Raw genomic sequence first — 22,320 nt, 5'->3', positions numbered from 1 at the left:
CTGCTGACCCACAGCAGTGCCAGAGGGAGGAAGACACCAGTTTGGGGTGCCCTCTCCTCCCACGGTGACTGTGAGGAGGGATCTCGGCGTTGCCCTGCCCGCGGGGTGCGGCGCTTGTGTGCTGGGAGCTGTGCCTCGGCAGCACAGGCAGAGCGGGCAGCACCAGCACTGGGCAGGGCTGCCTGGCATCGCTCCGGCCTGCCCAAGCAATGCCACACAGCAGCATCAGTCGCTCATGATCCCCCGAAACCGTCAGCCCCCGCGGTGACGCACAAACCGACCTCCTCAGTGCTGGGCTGATGACTCCACCCAGGAATGGATGTTTCTCCTACCAGCTCCAGGGAGAAGCCTGCTCTTTTCCCAGCCTGCTGGCTCCTTCCCACAGCCAGTCTGCAGATGCCAGCATGGTCTCCGTCTGCAGCTGCCACCCAGGCCAAACCTCAGGCACAGGCAGAGCTCCCTCATGCCGACACGCGTGGTCCTGGCGCAGGGAGAGGCATGCGGAAGAGGGGAGACTGGATGTTTCTCCTACCAGCTCCAGGGAGAAGCCTGCTCTTTTCCCAGCCTGCTGGCTCCTTCCCACAGCCAGTCTGCAGATGCCAGCATGGTCTCCGTCTGCAGCTGCCACCCAGGCCAAACCTCAGGCACAGGCAGAGCTCCCTCATGCCGACACGCGTGGTCCTGGCGCAGGGAGAGGCATGCGGAAGAGGGGAGACTGGCATCTCTCAGGTGTCCCCTGCCACCAGGAGACACTGCACTCCCTTCATCTCACCTCTGCAGTGACGGAAAGCCACACCACTGGCTTCCCCTCCTTGCTCCCACCATAAGGCAGAGCCTGCCAACAATTTGGAGACAAGGAGGACTTTTATGGATTCACAGGCTGGCTTGCTGCCCCACGGCAGTATCCCACGTACAGCCCCGAGCAGAGCACACGTGCATACAGGCAACACCTCCCGCTTTAACCTGTAATGGTGCTCTGGTTTCCCACAGGCTGCTCCGTGCCTGAACCCGCAGCTTTAGCCAACTACGCCACATCTCACCTGACTAAGGTCTAGCTGAGCCTATGGGACCCACCGGGTGCAGCCACGACGGCTCTCTGAAGGTGCCAGGGGATTATTTCCCTTTGCTCAGCAACTTCCCTGCGAAGTGGTTGAAAGACAAAGACCAGACTCACTGTGAGCTGCCCTAGGGCCAGGACATGGCTAAATGTGACATGCCTGGGATGCTGAAGGCTTGCTTTGGAGGCAAACCCACAAGTTAAAAAGGCTCAATCACTTGCCCTGGTATCTTTAAGCAGCAGACTGAGCCAACACTGGATTAATTATATTATGCCATGATTGAGACTGTTGCTAGGTTACAGCAACCGGTCCCTAAGCCCATCCTACTGCGGGATTTCCCCACAATCACTCATTTACGAGCTCAGGGGCATCCCAGAAGGACAGGCAAGCACTACGGTCTCTCCAAGAAGCAAGACCCCTGACTGCAGGGAAGTAGCAGGCAGCAGACCCATTAGACATCTTGCCCCAGCCCAGCCACCTGCCTGCTCGCTGCCCTCCCTTCAGCTCTGCCTGGCCTGTCCTGCGCCAGGGCTTGTTGCAGCCCGGGTGTTTGTCCGGCCCCACAGAACCTGCAGGAGCCTGTGGCTGCTCAGAGGGCAGGCCTCCTCCAAGAGCACCTGCAAGTTCACACATTCATTTTGTGTCCTGCTAAAATCTGAGTTTCAGTAACGTTTTCATGGCCACTGCTGGAGGGAAGGAAGCAAATTCCCACCCTGGGCCTTGACAAGCCAGGGAAAAACTTGTTATGACCTTACAGGAGCAACAGAAATAGGGTGAAGCTGAATCCCTCAAAGGGCAGGATCATTGGACCCCTTGCATGCGGCCCTCGTCATAAATCACGGGGACTGATGAAGACCTGGTGCACGGGTGAGCCAGCTGCTAGCTCCAAGTCCCCAGCAGGATACAGCTGTGAAAAAGGCCAGCCCCATCACAGGGTGCAGTGGGGGATGTAGTATACGGGAATCATTAAGTACCAGCCCTGGCATGACCTCATCTGGACTGGCACGGCCACAGAAAGATGAACTCAAAGCGGAGCTGGTGCCAAGGACAGCACAGCCGGAGGACAGCCTGTCCAGCAGAACAAAAGCAGAGCAGGGACACGAGCCCTGTCTGCACAGGGCTAGGAGTGGGGAGCAGTATTTAAACAGCAGTGCTGGCACAGGAACAAATAAGCAAGCATAAACTGGGCAGGAATAGATCTGGATGGCAATTATCAGACGGATCCTGAGCCTCAAGGCAGAAGACTGATGGACAGCTTCCCACAGGGATGCTGGAAACTGAGCTGGTTTGAGGGTGGTGGGAGCTGCAAGCACCGGTCAGTTTGTCCTTGTGCTGTTTCTCTACCTGGTGCTTTGACAAGGGGGTGCAGGAAGCCATAGGTTGGGTATCAAGAGACGTGGTCCTTTTGGCACAGGCTGTGCCATGCTGGGCTGGGGTACACAGCTCAGCAGCAGTGCTAAGCAGCTTGATTCTTTTGCAGGGATCAGTTTTGTGACAGCCACAAACATAGATTAACGTGAGCAAGAGCTTTAGCAAGCAGGGATGGCCACCTGTGCTAAGGAGACTGGGGCCATCAGGAGAAGGTTGCTGTGAACATGCTGCCCTTGCACAGGAGGAATCCACGAGGAGGGGATGTACAAGCATGGAGGAGTCAGCTCCAGGCCACTCGGGTGCAGGTGAACTGGAAGGTCTCGCTAAAATCAGCTCCCAGCTGGGGAGCCACAGGGATGCTAGCACAGAAGGCACCATGTGAAGCCTGCAGAGATCAAAATGTCTGATGGCTCTGGGAGTATGACTTCACCCACATCTTGTCACAGCAGCTGCATCAAGTCACAGGCCAGGAGTTGCCAACAGTCACACTGGATCGTCCCACTTCAGGGACAGGTACAGCAAGGAACTCCCCAAAATACACACTGAGTGCACAGCTCCCATTCACATCTCGGGTTAGCAGCACAGCCCTGGGACACTACACATGCTGTCCACAAAGCAGACACCCAGACTCCTGCAGACCAGTCCCCTCTCCTCCTGCAGGGCTGCCAGACCAGCCTGATGCTCAAGTGAGTGGAGGCAGCTCTCATACCGCACCCCCCAGAGGCTTAGTCAGCAGCTGAGCGATCCCGGCTGGGAAGACACAGCGGGTAGGAACAGGGGACCTGAGAGTTCCCTCTCATGACTTATCCTGAATGCTCTGCCTCCGAGCTGGCACAAGATGGCCAAGGTGCAATCGTATCATGGCCGAGGGCCCTGCGGATCTCAACCAGCCAGCGGTGCGGAGGCAGGGGAGCGGACAGTACGGCTTTCAGGCGTGTGCCTCCAGCAGCAGCCCCCGAGGACAGGGCTCCCTTTGCTGCACTTGGGAGCCAGGACAAGCTGGCAGGCTACAAATGCAGTGATAAATTTGCACTTTTCCCTCCTGCTGCTCTAAACCAACTGAGACGTTGTACAGCATGCAGCTCTGGCCAGCATTAACTACTACTCCTCAGCTGCAAGCTCTTGATTTTTTTTTTTTTTTTTTTTTTTGATGGCTGATAAACCCAAAAGCAAATACACTGGTACCTCTAGAGATGCTCACAGGAACTATTTATATCAATGTGATCCTGCAAAAGCTTCCCCATGATGACAGGCACGTACATGTACTTTTTATATTTAGCTTATTTGAAAGACTGGGCATGGGAGAGCCCAGCTCAGACAAGGTCTATTTTCTTTCTCTCCTCACTCATGCTTTCCAAGTGCTGGATTATACCTCATGCTGTAACTCTAACCAGTTCAGCACTCCCTGAAAAAGGGAAAAGTCTTAAGCCTAAAAAGCACCTTTTGCTGCTATTCCCTTCCATGCTCCCGCTTCACCCACAGGGTAGGATTTCTCTGGCGTTGCTGGTGAAGCCAAAACATGCCACATGTTCTCCCGGGGCTCTAAGTAAAGAGAGCTCTCACATCTGCTTTTCTCTTCTAAAGGAGTATTTTGGAACACAATGACTCATCTTTCCTTGTTTTTGTCTCAGCTCCTTGTGCTGACAAGGAACACAAACCACAGGGAGTGTAAAGGCTCCTATGGTGGCCAAATCTGGCCCAGGTAAAAGACAAACCAATGCCAACACCAATGTTTCCAAGGGACTTGGCGCCCGTACAGCCTTCTGCTGAGAGCTGCATTTGCAAGGGAGTAGAGCTGAACAAAAACGCCGCCTCCCTTACACTGCATGAAACAATAGCTCTCTTGGGACAGTTTTGGGGAAAGAACTCATGGTTTTTACGTTCACTTTTTTTTTTTTTTAACGATTTTTAATTTGGCACCCTGTTCCACAAATGCAACAGCATGAGGAAGGGGCAGTGGGATGCCCTTCTGTGAAACAGTCCTGGAGGGACATGCAGCTCCCAAGCCCAGGCAGACACGCTTGCGGTGGAGAAGAAGATGTGCAGAGGCAGTTGTACAACAGAGCTTTATAGTCAGAATGGATTGTACCAGGGTTTTTTCGATGCAAAATGGAACATGACCCAAAATCTTCACAGAACAGAAGCACTTTCAGGAATGCAGCCAGCTGAGGCTCAAAAGCCTGCCTGTCTTTTCACAAGTGAGGCCACAAACCAGTCGTGTCCCAATCCACTTTTTCCTCCCTAGACGTGCAAAATTTGAACTGTCCCATGCAATTTTTCCCTACAGTGTCACATGAAATGTAGTAATGCTCAGAGAAGTAGGCAAATGCTAATGGCAAACAGACTTGAACAATATACTGCTCATGCAGCAAAACAACCCCGGTTTGTTTTATAGAGAAACAGTTAACAAGTGCATTTTGGGGGCTGAGGGAAAGAAAAAGAAAAATGGAGCAGGAGCCTGCTGGTGAATACAACTCTGGAGTGGGTAACAGATCAAAAGAACACCTTGCTTTATAGGGATGTAGAATCCAAACCGCAGTTTGGATTTCATGGTTGATACTTTACAACAAAAAGGGAAGAGGGAGAACAAAACCATCAACCTGCAAGCAACAGGGTGATGTAATGCACAGATCCTTGAGAGAGCTTCACCGTCTGAGCTGCGAAAGGGACACCAGAACCAAAACAGAAGGGGGTATTGAGAACTAACAAGCTCCATCAAACACAGGGGCTGTTCACTTGAGACACAGGCAAGTGCGAAGGGCTGGCCTGTAGTGCCCACCCAATGGCAACTGATGCTGCTGAGCAGGCACCAACCCACGGGTCTAAGTTCAAAGCAAAAATTAAAAAGCTTCCCAAACTCATGGGATAGGAGTAGGCGCTCCACTTGGGGCAGAGAAAGGCAGCACGCTGGCTGCTGGGAGGCTCTGCCCAGTAAACACAGCTGCAGTGTTGACAGAAGCTGGACCAGGAAGGATGCTATCTGAGCTACAGTGGTTGTCCCTCTCAGTGTGGAGAGGCAGCCTGTGTTTTACAGCATGACTATAAAATGCCTGAGAAGCAAATGCCTTGCCATGCTAACACTTCCCTGTAGACAGTTCTGAAGCTCTAGATATCTTCATTTCCACATGTCATGTCCCTGAGAGGTACCGAAGGGAGGGGATTCTAGTATATGCAAATTCAAGGGTGGGAAATGCAGAAAAGCACTGATTCTTCTCTCTTCTTCAGGTTAGCTTTGCACTTTGCATTGTTTTCCCAAACTGCATAGCAGCTTACGTGTAGTGTCTGAGACACCGGGGCCACGGAAATCAATGGGGCTTCATGAATTCCAACAGCAGCACCAGTGAGCGCTAATTAAGCTGCTGTGCAGAAAGGTCCCGTTCAAAGGACTCCAAAATCACATGCACTCTCTCTCAGTCTGGCCCTGTGGCTGCTGTTTTAGAGAGCTGTACCATAGCATGATCTGCTCAATTTAAAGCTCATTAACTGCTGGGTGGAGCAATGGCCAATACCACCTTTCTCTTTAAAAAAATAGGAAGGATAAAAAGTTAAAGACTTGAGACAGGCGAGCACGATGCGTTCATGCGGCATGTTTTGTTGCACTCCTCTTAACAAGACAGGAATTTCAGGTGTGCAGGAGTGGAATATAGCAGGGGTAGAGCAGGAGGCAGGTCCCCTTTGCCTCGCACACCCTGCCAGCTACCCAACAGGGCATCTCTGGAACGAGAAAAAACGACAGCCTGGAAGTGGGCCTGGGAACCATGCCCTGAACCTTCCCCTTGCTCAAGTACATCTCAGCTGAATTTTCTTTGTGTAAAGAATGCACCAGAACAGCACACATAGATGTAAAGCTTTTCTTTTGCCAGCTCTGTTTTGAGAGAATGGCCAAAGAAACGGCCAAAGCTTTACACATCTGCACCTGTCCTGGTGTGACTCATAAGAAAAGATGGAGACAGCCACAATAAAGTCTGCTGCGCGTACATGCCGCCAGCCTACAGCTCCTCGTAGTCCCCACCTCCTCGTGGCTTGCTCGTGCTGGCTCCTCCTCCTCCAAGAAAAGCCTCAAGTTCATCTATCTCATTGTTTTTCTCCTTGCTCTTCTTTTTCTTTTTCTTTTTCTCCTCTTTGCTCTCCTCCTTCTCTTTGCTCTTCTTATGTTTGCTCTTCTTTTTCACAGACTTCTCTTCTTCCTGCAAAATGAGAAAATATTTATTAGTAAATCCTCTGAGCATGCCAGTAATCCAGCATGTATCACCCTGGAACTTGGCTCTGATGGGAACCTTATTTAGGGTGAGGCACCTACTACCAAGGCTGGCTTGGAGTTAATTCCAGAAGACCCTTCTGCGAGTTTGGACAGAAGAGAAGAAAGACCATCTGGTTTATATGTAGCAGTGGTCTGTCAGGCAGTTTGTGCCCGACAATACCACAGTATTGGACAGGCAGAAATGTCAAAGACAAAGCCTCCTGCAGACTTCCGTCACTGCCTCTGAGATTAGGTCTGTCGGGGACACCCCTCTACTTGGAAGAAGTCATGGTGCTATCAACAGACTCAGCCCAGGAGAGATGCACTGCTCTACTTAATCCCATATTTTACAAACTCACACACTGCCTTTTCAAAATTGTTCTAAAATTGTTGTCAAAAAATGTTCTAAAAGCTTGCTTTTAAGCTCTAAAGTGGTTAGTGGTCTGCAGAGCCTGGGAGGCACAGATCCAGCTGCAGGATGGTAGAATGGAAATCCACCAGGTGCACAGGGTATGCTGTAGAAGGCCACCCCTCTCCTTGGCTGGCAGATAATATGGCAAGTCAGCTCTGAGGAATTAAATAGTACCTCTTTGCTTTTCTTCTTCTTCTTCTTTTTCTCCTTAGAAGTTTGTTTATCTGTTCAAACAAAAAAAACCCAACTTTTTTTTTTAATCAATTTAAACCATAAGATATGTAACTCTGCCCTGCCCCGACTTCTGAGAATAAAATGCTCCATCCTGGAGCCATGTGCAAAGGCAATCCCAACTCCTCAGGACAAACCGTGCCCCTTTAGAAACCAACATAAGCCTCAGCAGTCACACCCTAATTTAATGAGATACATATAGTTTAATTATAAGCATTACATTATCTATGTTATTCTGTGTTATGGACACTGACCTGGATGTTCACTGTTATCACAGCTACTAAGAAACAAATACATAGACCAGCTCTACAAACTGGTCCAAGGGCCAAACTGGGGACCAGATTATTATTTTCAGAACTGAAGAAGAGCTCCTGGGAACAATTTCCCTCTGACCACTAAATATTTGAAGGCAGGCAGAAATCCCACCAGGAATGGTTTGTGCTTCTGTGAGTTGAGCTAGTCAATGGAAGGACCACCCAGGACAGAGTGTCAGTGGATGGGAGCACCCTCGCAGGCCAGCACTCACTGTTGTTCAAATGGAAATTACATCACCACGAGGCCAAAGTGTCAGTGCTGCAGCCCTGCTCTACAGGGGTGGTTACGTTCACGGTATCGAATGAGTCCCAGAGTCCATCACTGTCAAACCATTTATCCAGGTTATTGTGTCTGATGACTTGGCTGCTAATTAGACTGCTGACTACCCACTGCCTTTGTACAAAAACTCCTTGAACAGGAGGGTACCTACTTGGCGCTTTCACAGAAGGATTTAACACTGCACCACGTTTCACGTGTGGTATTTGATTGCCAATCTTACCTACTCATTCTTTTCCTTGGTTGATCTGTAAATACAAGTCAGCCATGGAGAAGTCTAATTGCTGGTCAAGCTCCAATTGACTGACTACCAAGACATGTTTTTATATTTATCCCAGAAAGAGGAGATAGGAGGAACCCACACTGAATTATTAAAGATGCTAAACTGAAGTTACACTATTGTCCTGGGCCTCTGCAGATGCACTTCTAGCTATTTCAAGCTGTGCTGTTCAGCAACTCAAAGCGACAAGCTGATGAAGCCATCACAGCCTGTTGACACCTTGCTTATACTTTTGGAATAGCTATTCAAAGAGATCTCTCTCTGGTGCTGCTTACAGCTTTTTCTCCCCTTAAGTCTTTAACTTCTCATCTTCTGTGGTGACATCAGGGGCAGATCTATAGGAAGCTGCTTTGCAGTAATGCCAAGACGGCAGAAATTATTTGTGTGAGTAAGATTTGTTCCCTCAGGATATGGGGGGAAAAAAAAAAGCAAGCCTGAGGAATGCTTAGGTTGTGATCAGAACCTCACCCCACCTTTTCCAAAAATAGAAGAGCAAATTGGCAGGGTATGTCACAGCATTTTGCTCAAATTGATCCAAATTCTTGAGGGGGTGGACACTAAGCACCGCTTCCAAGGCTAAGCAGGAAGCCTTACACAGAAGCAGCTTGCAAAAGAAGTGCTTCCAGCTGGGACAGAAATAATACATGGCTAATACACGGACGAGCCCAGTTCTCCTCTCCTCATGGGGAAAAACTTAAAGTTATTTATGCTGTATTAAACCCACACAGGGCACTGCATGAAGTTACAGGGTATTTTATTTAGTGCAAATTAATTTGCTTACACCCTGGAACCCTTTTGGAAAAAATGAAATGCCTGACAAACAAAGTCAGCAAGAGTGGAAATAAGGTGTGACCTTTACCTTCCTCACTGCTCTCCTTGGGACCAGTTTCTTCCAAACCCAAACCGAAGAGATCTGAGTCATTTTTCAATTTAAAGGAGTGGACTGTTGATTTCACAGGCTGGGGTGGCTTTGCCAAAGAGGTATCGTCATCAGATATTTCAGAGAGATCTTCCCGGACTGGGAATTCATCCTAGAGACAAGAAAAGGCAGACAACAGACAAATCTTTTAACCAAGATCTCTAAGCATTTTGTATACAAAGATGTCCTATGTCAGCAGGTGGGGAGGAGGGAAGCTAATGTTAGCTGAACTGAGCTGTTACTGCTTGGAAATCAATACCCTTGATCTTATAAGCTCTATCTATTTCTTGCTTTGGTAAAATGTCTTGGTAGCATTGGTACTGGAAAGTGTGTTCTGATAACATTTGTGCTACCAAAATCAAATTTCTGATGTAAAGGGATTAAATGAGACCTTCAACTGTGTTAGCTCAACAGCATCAGCCTCTAACTGCCCTAGAGAGGCACCTCTGCTTTGGGGAAAATCAAATCTAATAGGCTGAAAACTCACCTCCAGACCTGACAGACAAAACCTTTTTCCTGCGGAGCTCTGTGGGGTCTCGCATGCCAAGGGCCAGGGAAGTGGACTGTGTTTGCAGAATAACTCCCTTCATTGAGTCAAAAGGGAGTGTGCTCCCAGGGCAAATTTGCCCATTTAATGTGGGCTAAAAAACAGGATGCTGCAGAGATTGGTTATCACCCAAAAATCCTCTGTCTTTGCATGACGGGAACGGAAATGAAGTTTAATGATCTTCTGATACCTGCCAACTGATCCTCTTCAGAATTTGTTAACCACCCTTTCTTTATATCCTCCATACTGACCAAACACAGCCTCGCTCTGCTGCTGACCCAGGCAATGCCCTCCTCCTCCTTCCTAATGGTTGTGCTTTTACTGCTTTGCCTGACTGGTAAACCTTTAACTTGAAAAGCATTCACGAGTTGTGGGGCATCTCCCTGACACTCGCAATGGCAAGCTCCCTCACAAATCCCATTTCTCATCATTGTACGCTAAGAGAAGTAAACTTGCTGCAAAAACTTTTCCTTTCACATTAAAGTGCCAGGAAAAGCAGGTACTGAAATTGCTAAACGAATACAAAATTCCTTAATAAACATGACACACAGGCAAGGTCAAATAAACTGGGACAACAGTCCTTTCTGCAGGATTCTGGAATGATGCAAACACATAAAACGCAGCTAACCCAGATGCCAGGAGTGCCCCTGAACAGCAACTGCCCATCCCAAATCACGGTTAGCAGTTTCTAGAGATTGCTCTGCTGGCTGCGAGTGCAGATCACTGAAATCAGGCATATCTAGAGCCAGAGCAGTTCATACTAGCCTAGAGAAGATACTGTGTTTTCTCCGTCTTTAATACACGGCAGGCGCAGAGGGGACTCCTGCTGCACCGTGTGTTTGAGCAGACACCTGCAGGCAGCACTGAGCAGCTGCCCACGTGTTCAGCGTCACAGAGACATTACAGCTAACCTGGCTATACTGGAACGTCCTTCTGAGGCAGATTTCCCTACTTCAGTAAGGAGCTTTGCCCCACAAATTCTGTTATGGCCTTTTGATTGCTGGATTGACTGTAGGGAGCTCACTTGTTCTCTCTGGCGTGCACACACTTCTACATATTAAACTTTGGATGAAAAACCATTAGATTTGTATTTCATACCTTCCACACTGCTGGACTGACTGTGCTCTGGACTTACTGAGAATAAACAGCACATTAAAACCCGTAAGCACAAACCTTGCTGTGTGGCTTCAACAATCAGAGCATTAGTGGGTTTGTGCTTGTATCAATCTCTTCAGGTTGGTTAGCACCTGAGCTGCTGTGACTGCCACTGAGAGATGGGACAGCAGATGAAAGCTCTGCTCAGTGGGATGCCTCAACGCTTCAAGCTCAGCTTAACAGCAGCGCACAGTGATTCACACATGTTATTTACCATTTTCTTCTTCTGGCTGTCAGAATCCTCACTTTCGAAGTCTGGGTCATCCATAACAAATGAGAGCATCTGAGTAGCTATTGGTCCCTCTTGATCACTGTCAGACTCCTCAGGCTTTTCCTCTTTGACCACTTTCTGCTTGAGAGCATGTCCTTTGCTTTGAGAAGTGGTCTTTGGGGCCTGGACTGCTGCTGGGGTGGCAGCAGCAGCAGCTGGCAGGCTAGTGTTGAGTTTGCTGCTGCTGTTTCTTTCAGACCCAGAACATGGAGGTAAACTGTCAGTAGGCTTCAGGTCAGTTGCTTTGGTCAAAATTGCTTCACTCTGTGGTTTCAGAGAATTTCTGGAAGACCTGAGAAGAAAGGAACAAATTGTCAGAGCCTGTCCACACTCCCACTCTGTGAAGCAAAGCACAAACACCAAGGAATAGCTGAGCCTGCCTCAAGGACTGCAATGTGCATCTCAACAGGAGAGGTAGTTCGTCCTAGGAGGGGTGTGTGGTCAACCACATACCACTCAGAGGCTGAAGATGGTCCTCATCCCTGAGGATGCTCACGCACAGGTGCCTGCGGCAGTGGGCCACACCTGACTATTGCCCACAAGATGTGGTATGTGGAGAACATGATCCAGTTCATTGTTCTCCAGCACAGGGTGTGGTGAATGACTTCTACTCCCCTCACCACAAGACTTGACTCCTCTGTCCTCACACCACTACAGACAGATATTCAGGAGCTCAGTTACAGTCTCTTGTTCAAACTTGAGAAAAAGGCTGGACCATTCCAAAGCAGAAACGTACCAGCGACCACAGGAGCACAGTGCTCAAAGGCATGCTGCCTTGGTGCGGTGCACAAAAACTGCATAAAACTGTCACACCTAAAGCAAATGCAGCCCCAGCTTACAGCTGAAGGAACAGGCTGATAGAGACACAAAGATTTCCTAGAGGCCACACAGAAGCTAGTGGCAGGACCGAGAAGAGGCCCAAGTTTGCCAGCACAACCCCACACTTCAGGCTGTGCTTCGTACCCTTTTTTTTCCTGCTCTGTGTCGATGTCTTCATCAGGTATGGGTACAACCTTAGAGTCCTTCACCTCTTCGTCTTCCTCCTCCTCACTGGAGAGGGTGATGTTCTTACTGGGCACCCGTTCTGCTGCCAGTATGGGTCTGCTGGGGATTTTGTCATCCAGATCCAGGTCATCTTGGAAACCTGCCACCATGGGGTTCCCCCCAGGCACCTCTCCATCGCTGCAAAACAATGATCAGACACAGTACCTCCAGGGTGTGCTAGGACAGACATGCCTCCCCTTGAATGCAGACTGCTGCTTGCCTGGTTTTTCCAGCCAACTTCAAGGTCAACGTCCATCAGCTCAGGGCAACTGCACTGCCAGCCTTCCCCCCTGCACTCGGCCCAGCCGCTGTCCTGTTCAGCTTGCAGGCGTGGCACAAGCCCTGAACAGAACGGGCCACAGAAGGATGTGGCACATGGTGGCTTGCTGCTGCTCAAGGAGAGCTGCAGTGCTACAGAACAGCCTGTTGCTTCAGCTCTATCAGAACACCTCTGGTCTAACATGCAAGGATCAGCCAATTAAACCGTGGCAACTCCCTCCCTTAATCCTCACATTCTATAATTAAACCTGATCATACACTGCCACTACTATGGGAATTCACTTGGAGCTAGTAGCTTCCTGGAATTATTTCTGTTTCTCTGGTGGTCCCTGAGATAGGCAGCTACCCAGACACCATAACCATACTTTAACATCCCCCAAATTAAATTAACCTAAGGACATACTTTTAGAGCTAGGATTCTGTCAGACTCCCTGGGTGTAACATAGTTATGTGTTCAGAGGCATCATGATAGAGAGCTTTGCAGCTAAAATTACCAGCTGAGGATTCTTGTCTGAATGTCCCCAGGACTCAGCAATTTTAATACTTTCTGAAGGATTTATAGATATTTCCCCAGTCTCGGCTACCTTTCCTCATTCTATTTGCTTTATCTGCAACAGATACCCAGTTCCTTCTCGATAACCTACCATACACAATATTCACTGTCCTTTTAATGACCAATATGGATTGTACAAACATAGCCTTCATTTTAATGCAAAGACAAAAAAAAAAAGATTATAGCTTGGAACAGATTAGGTTTTAGAGGCACAAAAGGAATCACAAAAGAAGGTGATGTTCCCAATCAGTAGCACACAGCTAGCACTGGAAGAGATAGTGGAGGATGGTGTGCTGATGGGATGGGAAATGCCGAGGCTCTAACAGAGTCTGGCTGATTGTACTACTCACTCTGGCTTTTCTTACGGCTGGTTATTGGTTTACAAATTGCATTTTTTTTTTTTTACATTTTTTTGTAATTTTTACAAATTACATTGGTTTTAAAGAATGAATACATCTGCCAACAGATAATCATAGGGTTGGAAGGGACCTTTAAAGGTCACCTAGTCCAACCCCCTGCAGTGAGCAGGGACATCTTCAACTAGAGCAGGTCGTTCAGAGCCCCGTCCAGCCTGACCTGGGATGTTTCCAGAGATGGAGCATTTGTGAAGTAGGGGACACCACGCTTGCCACAACCGGTGCAGCACACTGCGAGTGATTACAATCTATGCTTGTCTTTGTTAGAGTGCTAAGCTCAGTGCTAACATCAAGTCCCTCCTTCTGCTTTTGGTGTGGATCCCTCTGCTTTCAGGACTCACACCACAGCTCCCAGCTAAGCAGAGGCAGGCTGCTGAAAAGCCCCTTCACCATTAACACTGCTGCTCTCATACCGAGCCAGAAAGAAGGCACACAGCCTGTTCTACACAAAGGAGAGAAAACTGGTGCCCAAAACAGCTTCCAAGGAAGAATTACAAATGAGCGATTTCTGAGGTCTGTGAAGCACTGGCAGGGCTTCCTCTTGAAATGTGCTGAAAAGAAAATGGAGTTGCATCCTAAAAATGGCAGGTCATTATTCTGAAGCAGTGACATTGCATTTCTTTAACACATCACCGCTCTATTAAGCATGGAGACTCTTCAGAGATTGTTGCCACCGCCCCTCTACCACACACCATATGAGACTTGCAGCCTTTAAAGCATTCCCAGTTCGAACAGACCATCCACGTGTGTACACACAACTGCACAAAGTGGGTCACCTCCCTTTCCCGTGAATACACTGCCTCCATCTATAACTTCCACACAAATTGTTGAGCGACAGCTTAAGAGCAAAGCAATGGAGTGAATATACGTCAGAAGAATCACTGCTGCAGTATAAACAAGGTCTGACAATGCAAAATTAGTATCAGCTTGTGGTCCTGAGGTTCCAGCTGGAAGGAATTCAGAGCATGCAAAAACAAGCACATTGTACCACTCTCCCCAACCTGACGCGCTGTCAAGCCTGCGTTAGTGTTGAGCCAACGTGTTTGCAGGTGCAGGTACCCACCAAAAATGACTATGCCTGCAGAGGTCTGCGTCTGAGTTACTGATCAAAGAGCATGTCGGGGTTTCCTCGGTGAGCCCTCCATCGTGTACACGGAACGGCTGCTGGTGATGAAACAAATCCTGCTGCAACCTGAGCACACTGGCTTAGACCCGGATTGAACATGTTCCACCAGCCCTCTCGTGCAGCCAGCAGAGCCAGCTCTGCGGGCAGCCAGCAGAATCCTCTTGCCACATCAGTTTTTGGGGCTAGAGAAAGAGGAAAAACCCAAACTCTAATAAAGCAGATAAGCTGAGGGAATCACATGCCACAGGATGAGCCTGCATGACTACATTCTAGGAGATGGGGGTCTTCTAGCGTGAGTTTCGGTGTTCCTCATGCTTCCCTCACTCGGTCTAGTGGATACTCTACTGCAGCTGGGTACCACTATATAAATAACAGATGCCATGAAAGCAAAGAACCAGTTCAAAGCCCTTCAGATGTAAGGACAAGGAAGTCCAATCAATGAGTAAGATAAATTTCTAGTGATGCTGAGAAGACAGAACAGGAATACTGTTAGGAGCAACATAAACTCGCTTTCAGAAACCTACAGCACACCCATGGATATAGGCCAGCCTGACCCAGCAGGAGGGAAGACAGGAGCCAATTTGGACCTAGATAGCTCCTCCAGTGCAGTCACATACACAGTGGCTCAGGGCACCAGGCTAAAGAGCAGCATATTAAGTTCTGAAACAGTAAATTGGGAGATTGAACTGCCTTTCTAATTAACTGGTAAAGAAACCGATTTTGTGAGTTCTCTTTATTGCAAGCTAGAGAACCGTAACACACCATTAAACAAAACCCATGACTCCATTATTCTCTGTAGATCTGTGGTGGGATTTAGCTATAGCAATACCAAGAGACATCAGTAAGTGCCGAAAGTCTCAGCAGCTGTCTGATCTTTGGGCAAGAGCAGCCTTGTTCCACAGGCATGAGCTCATTCCTCACTGGTAGCCACTGCTGGTGTTTTTTTCTAACGTTACTGCCCCATGTCAGCTCTTGCTCCACTGTTTAGAGATGTTACAGAGTAGGGAATGGGAGGATCATTGCAAAATTCACAACATCATTGCAAAAAAATCAAACATTCCCTATGTCAACAAAATGGATGAGAAATATCAGACTTTATCGCCTCTTTCTGAAGCTAAGAAAAGCAAACAAGTTCTTACAAATGGAAGCAAACATATCCCTGAGTTCAGGAAGCAGTTCAGTTCCACAGCATAACATCCTGCTTCCAACAACGAGAACAAGATCTTCCCCTCTTTCCCGAGGAGTTGTCCTCCATGTGAGAGCAGCTGGAGTGCATGGAGCTCTGCCTGGGGATGGATGAGAAGGTGACGGAGCAGCTAACCCTGCAAACTATTTCCAGGCACACGAATGACAAGAAAATCATCAGGAGTAGTCTGCATGGATTTACCAAAAGCAAGCCATGCTTGATCAACTTGATAAAAGGCTATGATGCAATAACTGTCCTGGTAGACAAGGGGAGAGCAGTGGATACGTGGACATCAGTAAGGTCTTTGACACTGTCTCCCATAAGATCCTCATAGGGAAGCTGTTGATGTACAGGCTGGATGAGCAGACAGTGAGGTGGTTTGAAAACTGTCTCAATGGCTGGGCCCAGAGGGTGGTGAACAGTGGCAGGAAGTCTAGTTGGAGGCCAGTAACTAGCAGCGTACCCCAGGGATCCATACAGGCCCACTCATGTTTATCATCTTCATTAGTCATCTGGGTGATGGGGCAGGGTGTACCCTCAGCAAGTTTGCAGGTGACACCAAACTGGGAGCAGTGACTGACGTGCCAGAGGGTCATGCTGCCACCCAGAGGGACCTCGTCAGGCTGGAGAAATAGGCTGGCAGGAACCTCCTGAAGTTCAACAAGGAGAAGTGCAAAGTCCTGCCGCTGGGGAGGAACACCATCATAGCACCAGCACATGGTGGGGGACACATAGCTGGAAAGCAGCTTGGGAGAAGAGGGCCTAGGGGTCCTGGGGGACGCCAGGTTGAACTAAGTCAGCAAGGTGTCCCTGCTGCAAAGAAGGCTAATGGTATCCTGGGCTGCATTAGGCAAAGTATTGCCGGCAGGTCGAGGGAAGTGATCCTTCTCTGTTCAGCACTGGTGAGGCCACACTTGGAGTGCTGTGTCCAGTTCTGGGTGCTCCTCAGTACAAGACAGACATGGGTATATTGGAGAGAGTCCGATGAATGGCAACAAAATGATTAAATGACTGGAGCATCTCTCACATGAGGAAAGGCTCTCTCACATGAGAGCTGGGACTGCTTAGCCTGGAGGAGGCTTGAGGGGACCTTATCAATGTATTTAAATACCTGAAGGAGGGTGCAAAGGAGATGGAACCAGGCTCTTTTCAGTGCTGCCCAATGACAGGACAAGAGGCAAGGGGCACAAACTGAAACACAAGAGATTCCCTATGAACATCAGGAAACACTTTTTCCCCTGTGAGGGTGACGAAGCTCTGGCACAGCTTGCCACAGAGGTTGTGGAGTCTCCATCCACAGAGATATTCAAAAGCCATCTGGACATGGTCCAGGGTAACCAGCTCTGGTTGGCCCTGGTTGAGCAGAGCGTCGGACCAGATAAGCTCCAGAGGTGCCTTCCAACCTTGGCCATTCTGTCATTCTGTGAATGTAAAGGTCTCTGTTTCACATGTGAAACATACTGTGCAGTGAGCTGTTCTCACATGAGCTAGCTGCAAGACGCTTGCTTATGGACAGCCATGCAACTCCTCTTATCCAAATAAGAGAAGTAACTTCACAAATTCTCAACACACAGTCCATTCTTCTGCCACATTTCCAACGGCTCTTCAGTTTTGGAGCTTACACTTGGTTACAGCACACTCATAAGAAATGCTGGCAAGGTGGGTAAGCTTAACACTCAGATATCTCCTTAAAAATGTTGAGGAGACCTGAGCGCATCTCCCTAATATGTTCTCAGGCTTTGTTCATTACTCAGATGCAAGGGGGAAACAGCTTCTAGCATTTCATTTTCAAAATCAATAAAATCTCCATTAGGTTTGAATGGTTTCGCAGGACAACTTTTGTGTTTTTAGGTCAGAGATAAATTTCTGCAGCAGCAGATTTTGTTGCAACTACAACCACCTACTCACTGCAGTAGAAACTGATTATTAGGGATGGTGCTTACAGAACTCTTATGTTGCTCCTGGGCATCATGGGATTGTAACTGTCATCCTGAAGTAAATCAATTATTGCAGGTGATGGTCAGAACCACATCTACATCTCTGAATGTCAGAACATCTGGCTTATTGTGGTAGGCCCTTTTTGGCAAGAAACAAAAGATAAAATTGCTACCCCATTGAGAAAACTGTGTGAACTTCCTAAGAAACCAGAGCAAGACATGAATGCCAAGCTGCAGAGAAATAATGACCACCTGAATTTGCAGGGGTCTTCTCCGCTGCAAGGTCTTCTCCTAAGGAAACAGAGCTGTTCTAATTGCAGATGGTTACCACTGTCATCAAAGGATGAAGCTGTGAACAAGTGTCCTGTATGTGCTCTGTGAAAACCCAAAGGTGTCCCTCTTCTGCCCCCACCAGCTCATATGCACTGGAAGGCTACCAAGACGGGACAGAGTGCAGAAGGGCACCAGAGCAGCCAAGAACATGACAATTCTACAACCCAGGAGCAGGGCTCTTGCACCACTGTTTGAGATGTTTGGCTTTTTGTATGGCTTAATACCTATTTGCTTCCAACGACTGATGTTCTGGAGAAGAGGAGCCTTTGTTAAACATACAACCTCCTACCCACAGCAAGGACTGCAGCTAACAAGCTCTAAGGGCACTCCAGGACCCAGCTCTTCAGCAAACCCCAGGAAGGTCAGGCTTGGATCTCCTGACATTTTGTTGTTAAACACAGAAAAATATGCCAGCTCAGCCACAGCCATAAGCAAGTCACTTTGTAGGCCCACATGCTTCTAGCAACCACTGCTTTTTTTTCTTTCTTGCTTTCCTTCTCTCTCTCTCTCTTTTTTTTTTTTTTTAATAAAACATCCACGTGTTCTACCATCACAAGGGATGATGATTCAGGCTGACCTCCATTAGATAGGCATTAAGCCTCACACACAGCATTGATTTCAAGTTGTTGTGGTTGAACTAGAGAACACTGAATCATGACAAAGACGTCAAAAGATGCAGAATCCACCACATTCACAGATGAGCTGTATCAGCGTTTAATAACTCTGCTGGTTAATCCACTGTTGATGACAGGAGGCAGCAGGCAAGGACTATTCTAAGCAGAGGGATGCAGAGCCTATGAGTATGCTTAGGTCACCTCTTAAGTGACAGTCTGCTTTCAGACAGCTTGCTGTACATCATCTTGTCTGAATAGCTCAGTATACAGAATCCCTTTTCCCTTTTTTTTGGTTAAAAACCATCAAAGCCAGGAAAAGAAAAAAACAGAAAAGGAAAAGAAAAAAACAGAAAAGGAAAAGAAAAAAACAGAAAAGGAAAAGAAAAAAACAGAAAAGGAAAAGAAAAAAACAGAAAAGGAAAAGAAAAAAACAGAAAAGGAAAAGAAAAAAACAGAAAAGGAAAAGAAAAAAACAGAAAAGGAAAAGAAAAAAACAGAAAAGGAAAAGAAAAAAACAGAAAAGGAAAAGAAAAAAACAGAAAAGGAAAAGAAAAAAACAGAAAAGGAAAAGAAAAAAACAGAAAAGGAAAAGAAAAAAACAGAAAAGGAAAAGAAAAAAACAGAAAAGGAAAAGAAAAAACAGAAAAGGAAAAGAAAAAACAGAAAAGGAAAAGAAAAAACAGAAAAGGAAAAGAAAAAACAGAAAAGGAAAAGAAAAAACAGAAAAGGAAAAGAAAGATCCAGCCTACAGCATAAGCACAGTTCTCTGCCATTTGGAGGACAGAATTATAGAATCATAGAATGATTTGGGCTGGAAGGGACCTTTAAGGGCCATCTAGTCCAACACCCCTGCAGTGAGCAGGGACATCTTCAACTACAGCAGGTGGCTCAGAGCCCCGTCCAAACTGACCTGGGATGTTCCCCAGGATGGGGCGTCTACCACCTCTCTGGGCAACCTGGGACAGGGTTTCACCATTCTCATCGTAAAAAAAAATTCTTCCTTATGTATCTGGTCTGAATCTACCTTCTTTTAGTTTAAAGCCACTACCCCTTGCCCTATCACTACAAGTCCTATTGAAAAGTCTGTCCTCATCTTTCTTATCAGCCCCCTCTCAGCCCCGGCAGCTGCAGGAAGGTCTCCCTGGAGTCTTCTCTTCTCCAGGCTGAGCCCCCCCAGCTCTCCCAGCCTGTCCTCCCAGCAGAGCTGTTCCAGCCCTCCAATCATTTTGGTGGCCTCCTCTGGCCCTGCTCCAACAGGTCCATGTCTCTCCTGTGCTGAGGGCTCCAGAGCTGGACGCAGCCCTGCAGGGGGGTCCTGATTGGGCAGAGGGGCAGAATCCCCTCCCTTGCCCTGCTGGCCACGCTGCTTTGGGTGCGGCCCAGGACACCGTTGGCCTTCTGGGCCGTGAGCATGCATTGCTGGTTTATGTCCAGCTTTTTGTCCACCAGTGCCCCCAAGTCCTTCTCCATGGGGCTGCTCTCAGTCCCCTCACCCCCCAGCCTGTACTGATAGCAGAGGTTGCCCCAACCCAGGTGCAGGACCCTGCACTTGGTCTTGTTGAACCTCATGAGGTTCACATGGGCCCGTTCCTCGAGCTTGTCCAGGTCCCTCTGGATGGCATCCCATCCCTCAGGCATGTCAACTGCACCACTCAGCTTCGTGTCATCTGCAAACTTGCTGAGGGTGCACTTGATCCCACTGACTATGTCATTGATGAAGACATTAAACAGCACTGGTCCCAGTACGGACCTCTGAGGGACACTGCTCGTCACCGGTCTCTATCTCGATATTGAGCCATTGACCACTACCCTCTGGATGTGACCATCCAGCCAATTCCTTGTCCACCGAACAGTACACCCATCAAATCCCTCTCTCTCCAATTTAGAGAGAAAATGCTGTGAAGGAACATTAGAAATGGACAGAGAAAAAGAAAGGCACCCCCTAAGACTTTTCTGGAATCTGCAGGCAAGCAGGCAGTGACAATCCCAAAGGAGCATAACTGTCTCCATCCTTCCTTCCAGAATCCCACCAAACCATGGAGTACCCCCAAGCGTCCTCCAACAAACACAAACCCCTTTATAATGTCTCAGGAATGGCAGCACCAGGCCATGAAGGACCTTGGCCATGCTTTGGCCTCTGCAGTAGGAAAGTATTCATTAGGCAAAACTTAATATCCCTGCAAAGTGCAGTGTTCCAGAAGGAAAATATCTCAAATGTTTCATTTGGCCAGAAGGGAATCTCCTTCCTGACCCAGAGCAACCCAGTGGTTTAACACTGAGCATGAAAGCAAACCCAGGAAGGTGAAGCTTTTACTGCTGTTCTTCATTCCCAGGGAGCAGTGTGCATCATTAAATCAGAGACAGTGAACGCTATGACTGACTATATCACGCCCAGGAAGGCTTAAGGGCAGCTAATTGCTCTGCAGTCACGTTCTGAACAGTTGCAACAGGTTAGCCAGGCCCGACTCATCATTCAGACTGTACATGTCCCTGTCTCACGCTCCCTCCACTCTCTCTTCCTTACCTTTCGCTATCGACACGGTGTTTAGTCTGCGGTTTCCCTTTGTCCTTCTGTGGGGCTGGGTCTTCTAGAAAGCTGTGGTCCAGGCTGTCATCTGGAACAAAGTCCTCTACACTCTGTACTTTTGCAGGGGCTTCAGGGTGGGGAGGAGGAGTGGCAGCAGCAGGATCTGCATTGGCAACAGAAGTTGTAAAACACAGGGTTCACCACAACGAATTTGCTTTTTACAAATCTATCCTGCCCAGGGTGGCAGCAGCCATGAAGCAGGACCTGGGCTACACAGCAAGGGAAGAGAAACGTCATGAACAGGACACTCAAACCAGTCCAGAATCTGGCATGAAGGCATTCACAGAACACACACGGCCGCTGGGGTTTAAAATGCACCAGGCTGACCCAGGTTCTTAAATAACCTGAAAAACTCTCCAGTGTGGTAGCTGACTCTGGCTCTACAGTGAACGTTATGACTGACCACAGCCAGATTTTGTACCCATGCTGTGTGCAGCGCTCCTGTGTGATGTCCCTTCATTATTCTCTTACCTTTGCCAGACTGTTCAGTTCACCCACTCACCTCCTCTTTCTTTTCAACTGTAACTGTCAAAGGCAGGATTTTTCACACTGCTTTTAGATGCCATGTGTAACCAAAAGCTCAACAGCTACTGCAAATAAACTTGCTTTAACACAGCTTATTTGTAGAGACCGTCTTCAAGGTATCAAGATGAATCTCATGAAATTAGCATAACCAAGAAGCCTAAAGCGATTAACGTTTTCAGAATTTGCAATATTCAACCTTTTTCTTCTACCTGGACTGCACTTCACATCTAGACTCTTTTCTTTTGGGTGAACAAGATTTGGGTTTTTATTTTTTTTCTAGATTTTGCTCTACTAGTACAGCTGTCAGATCACTTTTGTATATGAATAACACTATTACTAATGCCATAGAGTAGCGTTGGTGTAAGAAATAACACAGCCAAAGAATTACTACTGCAAGACTTCAAGGGAAAGCTTAAATAGTAGCTCCCATAGAAAACAAGTATTAATCTGTGACGGTGATTTTTCAACTGCTTTCCCACTAGGTAGTCCCTAGGTGTGTTCCAGTAGAGGTGCAGACCCTTGGCACGCTATATAAACATAGAAACACTGACAGATCAGCTTTTCCTAACTGCCTTTTGCAACCCTCCTAAAAAGCACCCTTGAGATACCAGGACTGTGGGCCACAAACCTAAAACAGTTCTCAAG

At 47.9% G+C, this 22,320-nt stretch overlaps 1 protein-coding gene across 1 annotated transcript in view; it reads right to left on the bottom strand.

Moving 5' to 3' along the window:
• Positions 1–6,418: 6,418 nt before the first annotated feature.
• The window catches only part of RABL6 (RAB, member RAS oncogene family-like 6), a 54,960-nt gene continuing 39,058 nt past the window's right edge, over positions 6,419–22,320 (bottom strand). The window contains exons 10-15 of the mRNA XM_010292217.1: positions 21,088–21,253; positions 12,039–12,257; positions 11,019–11,367; positions 9,037–9,214; positions 7,256–7,305; positions 6,419–6,616 (exon numbers count right to left, since the gene is read on the bottom strand). Of these exons, the coding sequence (XP_010290519.1) occupies positions 6,419–6,616; positions 7,256–7,305; positions 9,037–9,214; positions 11,019–11,367; positions 12,039–12,257; positions 21,088–21,253 (1,160 nt within the window). The remainder of the gene's footprint in view (positions 6,617–7,255; positions 7,306–9,036; positions 9,215–11,018; positions 11,368–12,038; positions 12,258–21,087; positions 21,254–22,320) is intronic.

The sequence above is a fragment of the Phaethon lepturus genome, unplaced genomic scaffold (assembly GCF_000687285.1).
Source record: "Phaethon lepturus isolate BGI_N335 unplaced genomic scaffold, ASM68728v1 scaffold14478, whole genome shotgun sequence".
In the NCBI taxonomy this organism is placed as follows: domain Eukaryota; kingdom Metazoa; phylum Chordata; class Aves; order Phaethontiformes; family Phaethontidae; genus Phaethon; species Phaethon lepturus.
The sequence above is the reverse complement of the archived record's forward strand: the minus strand, read 5'-3'. Positions and strand labels throughout refer to the sequence as shown.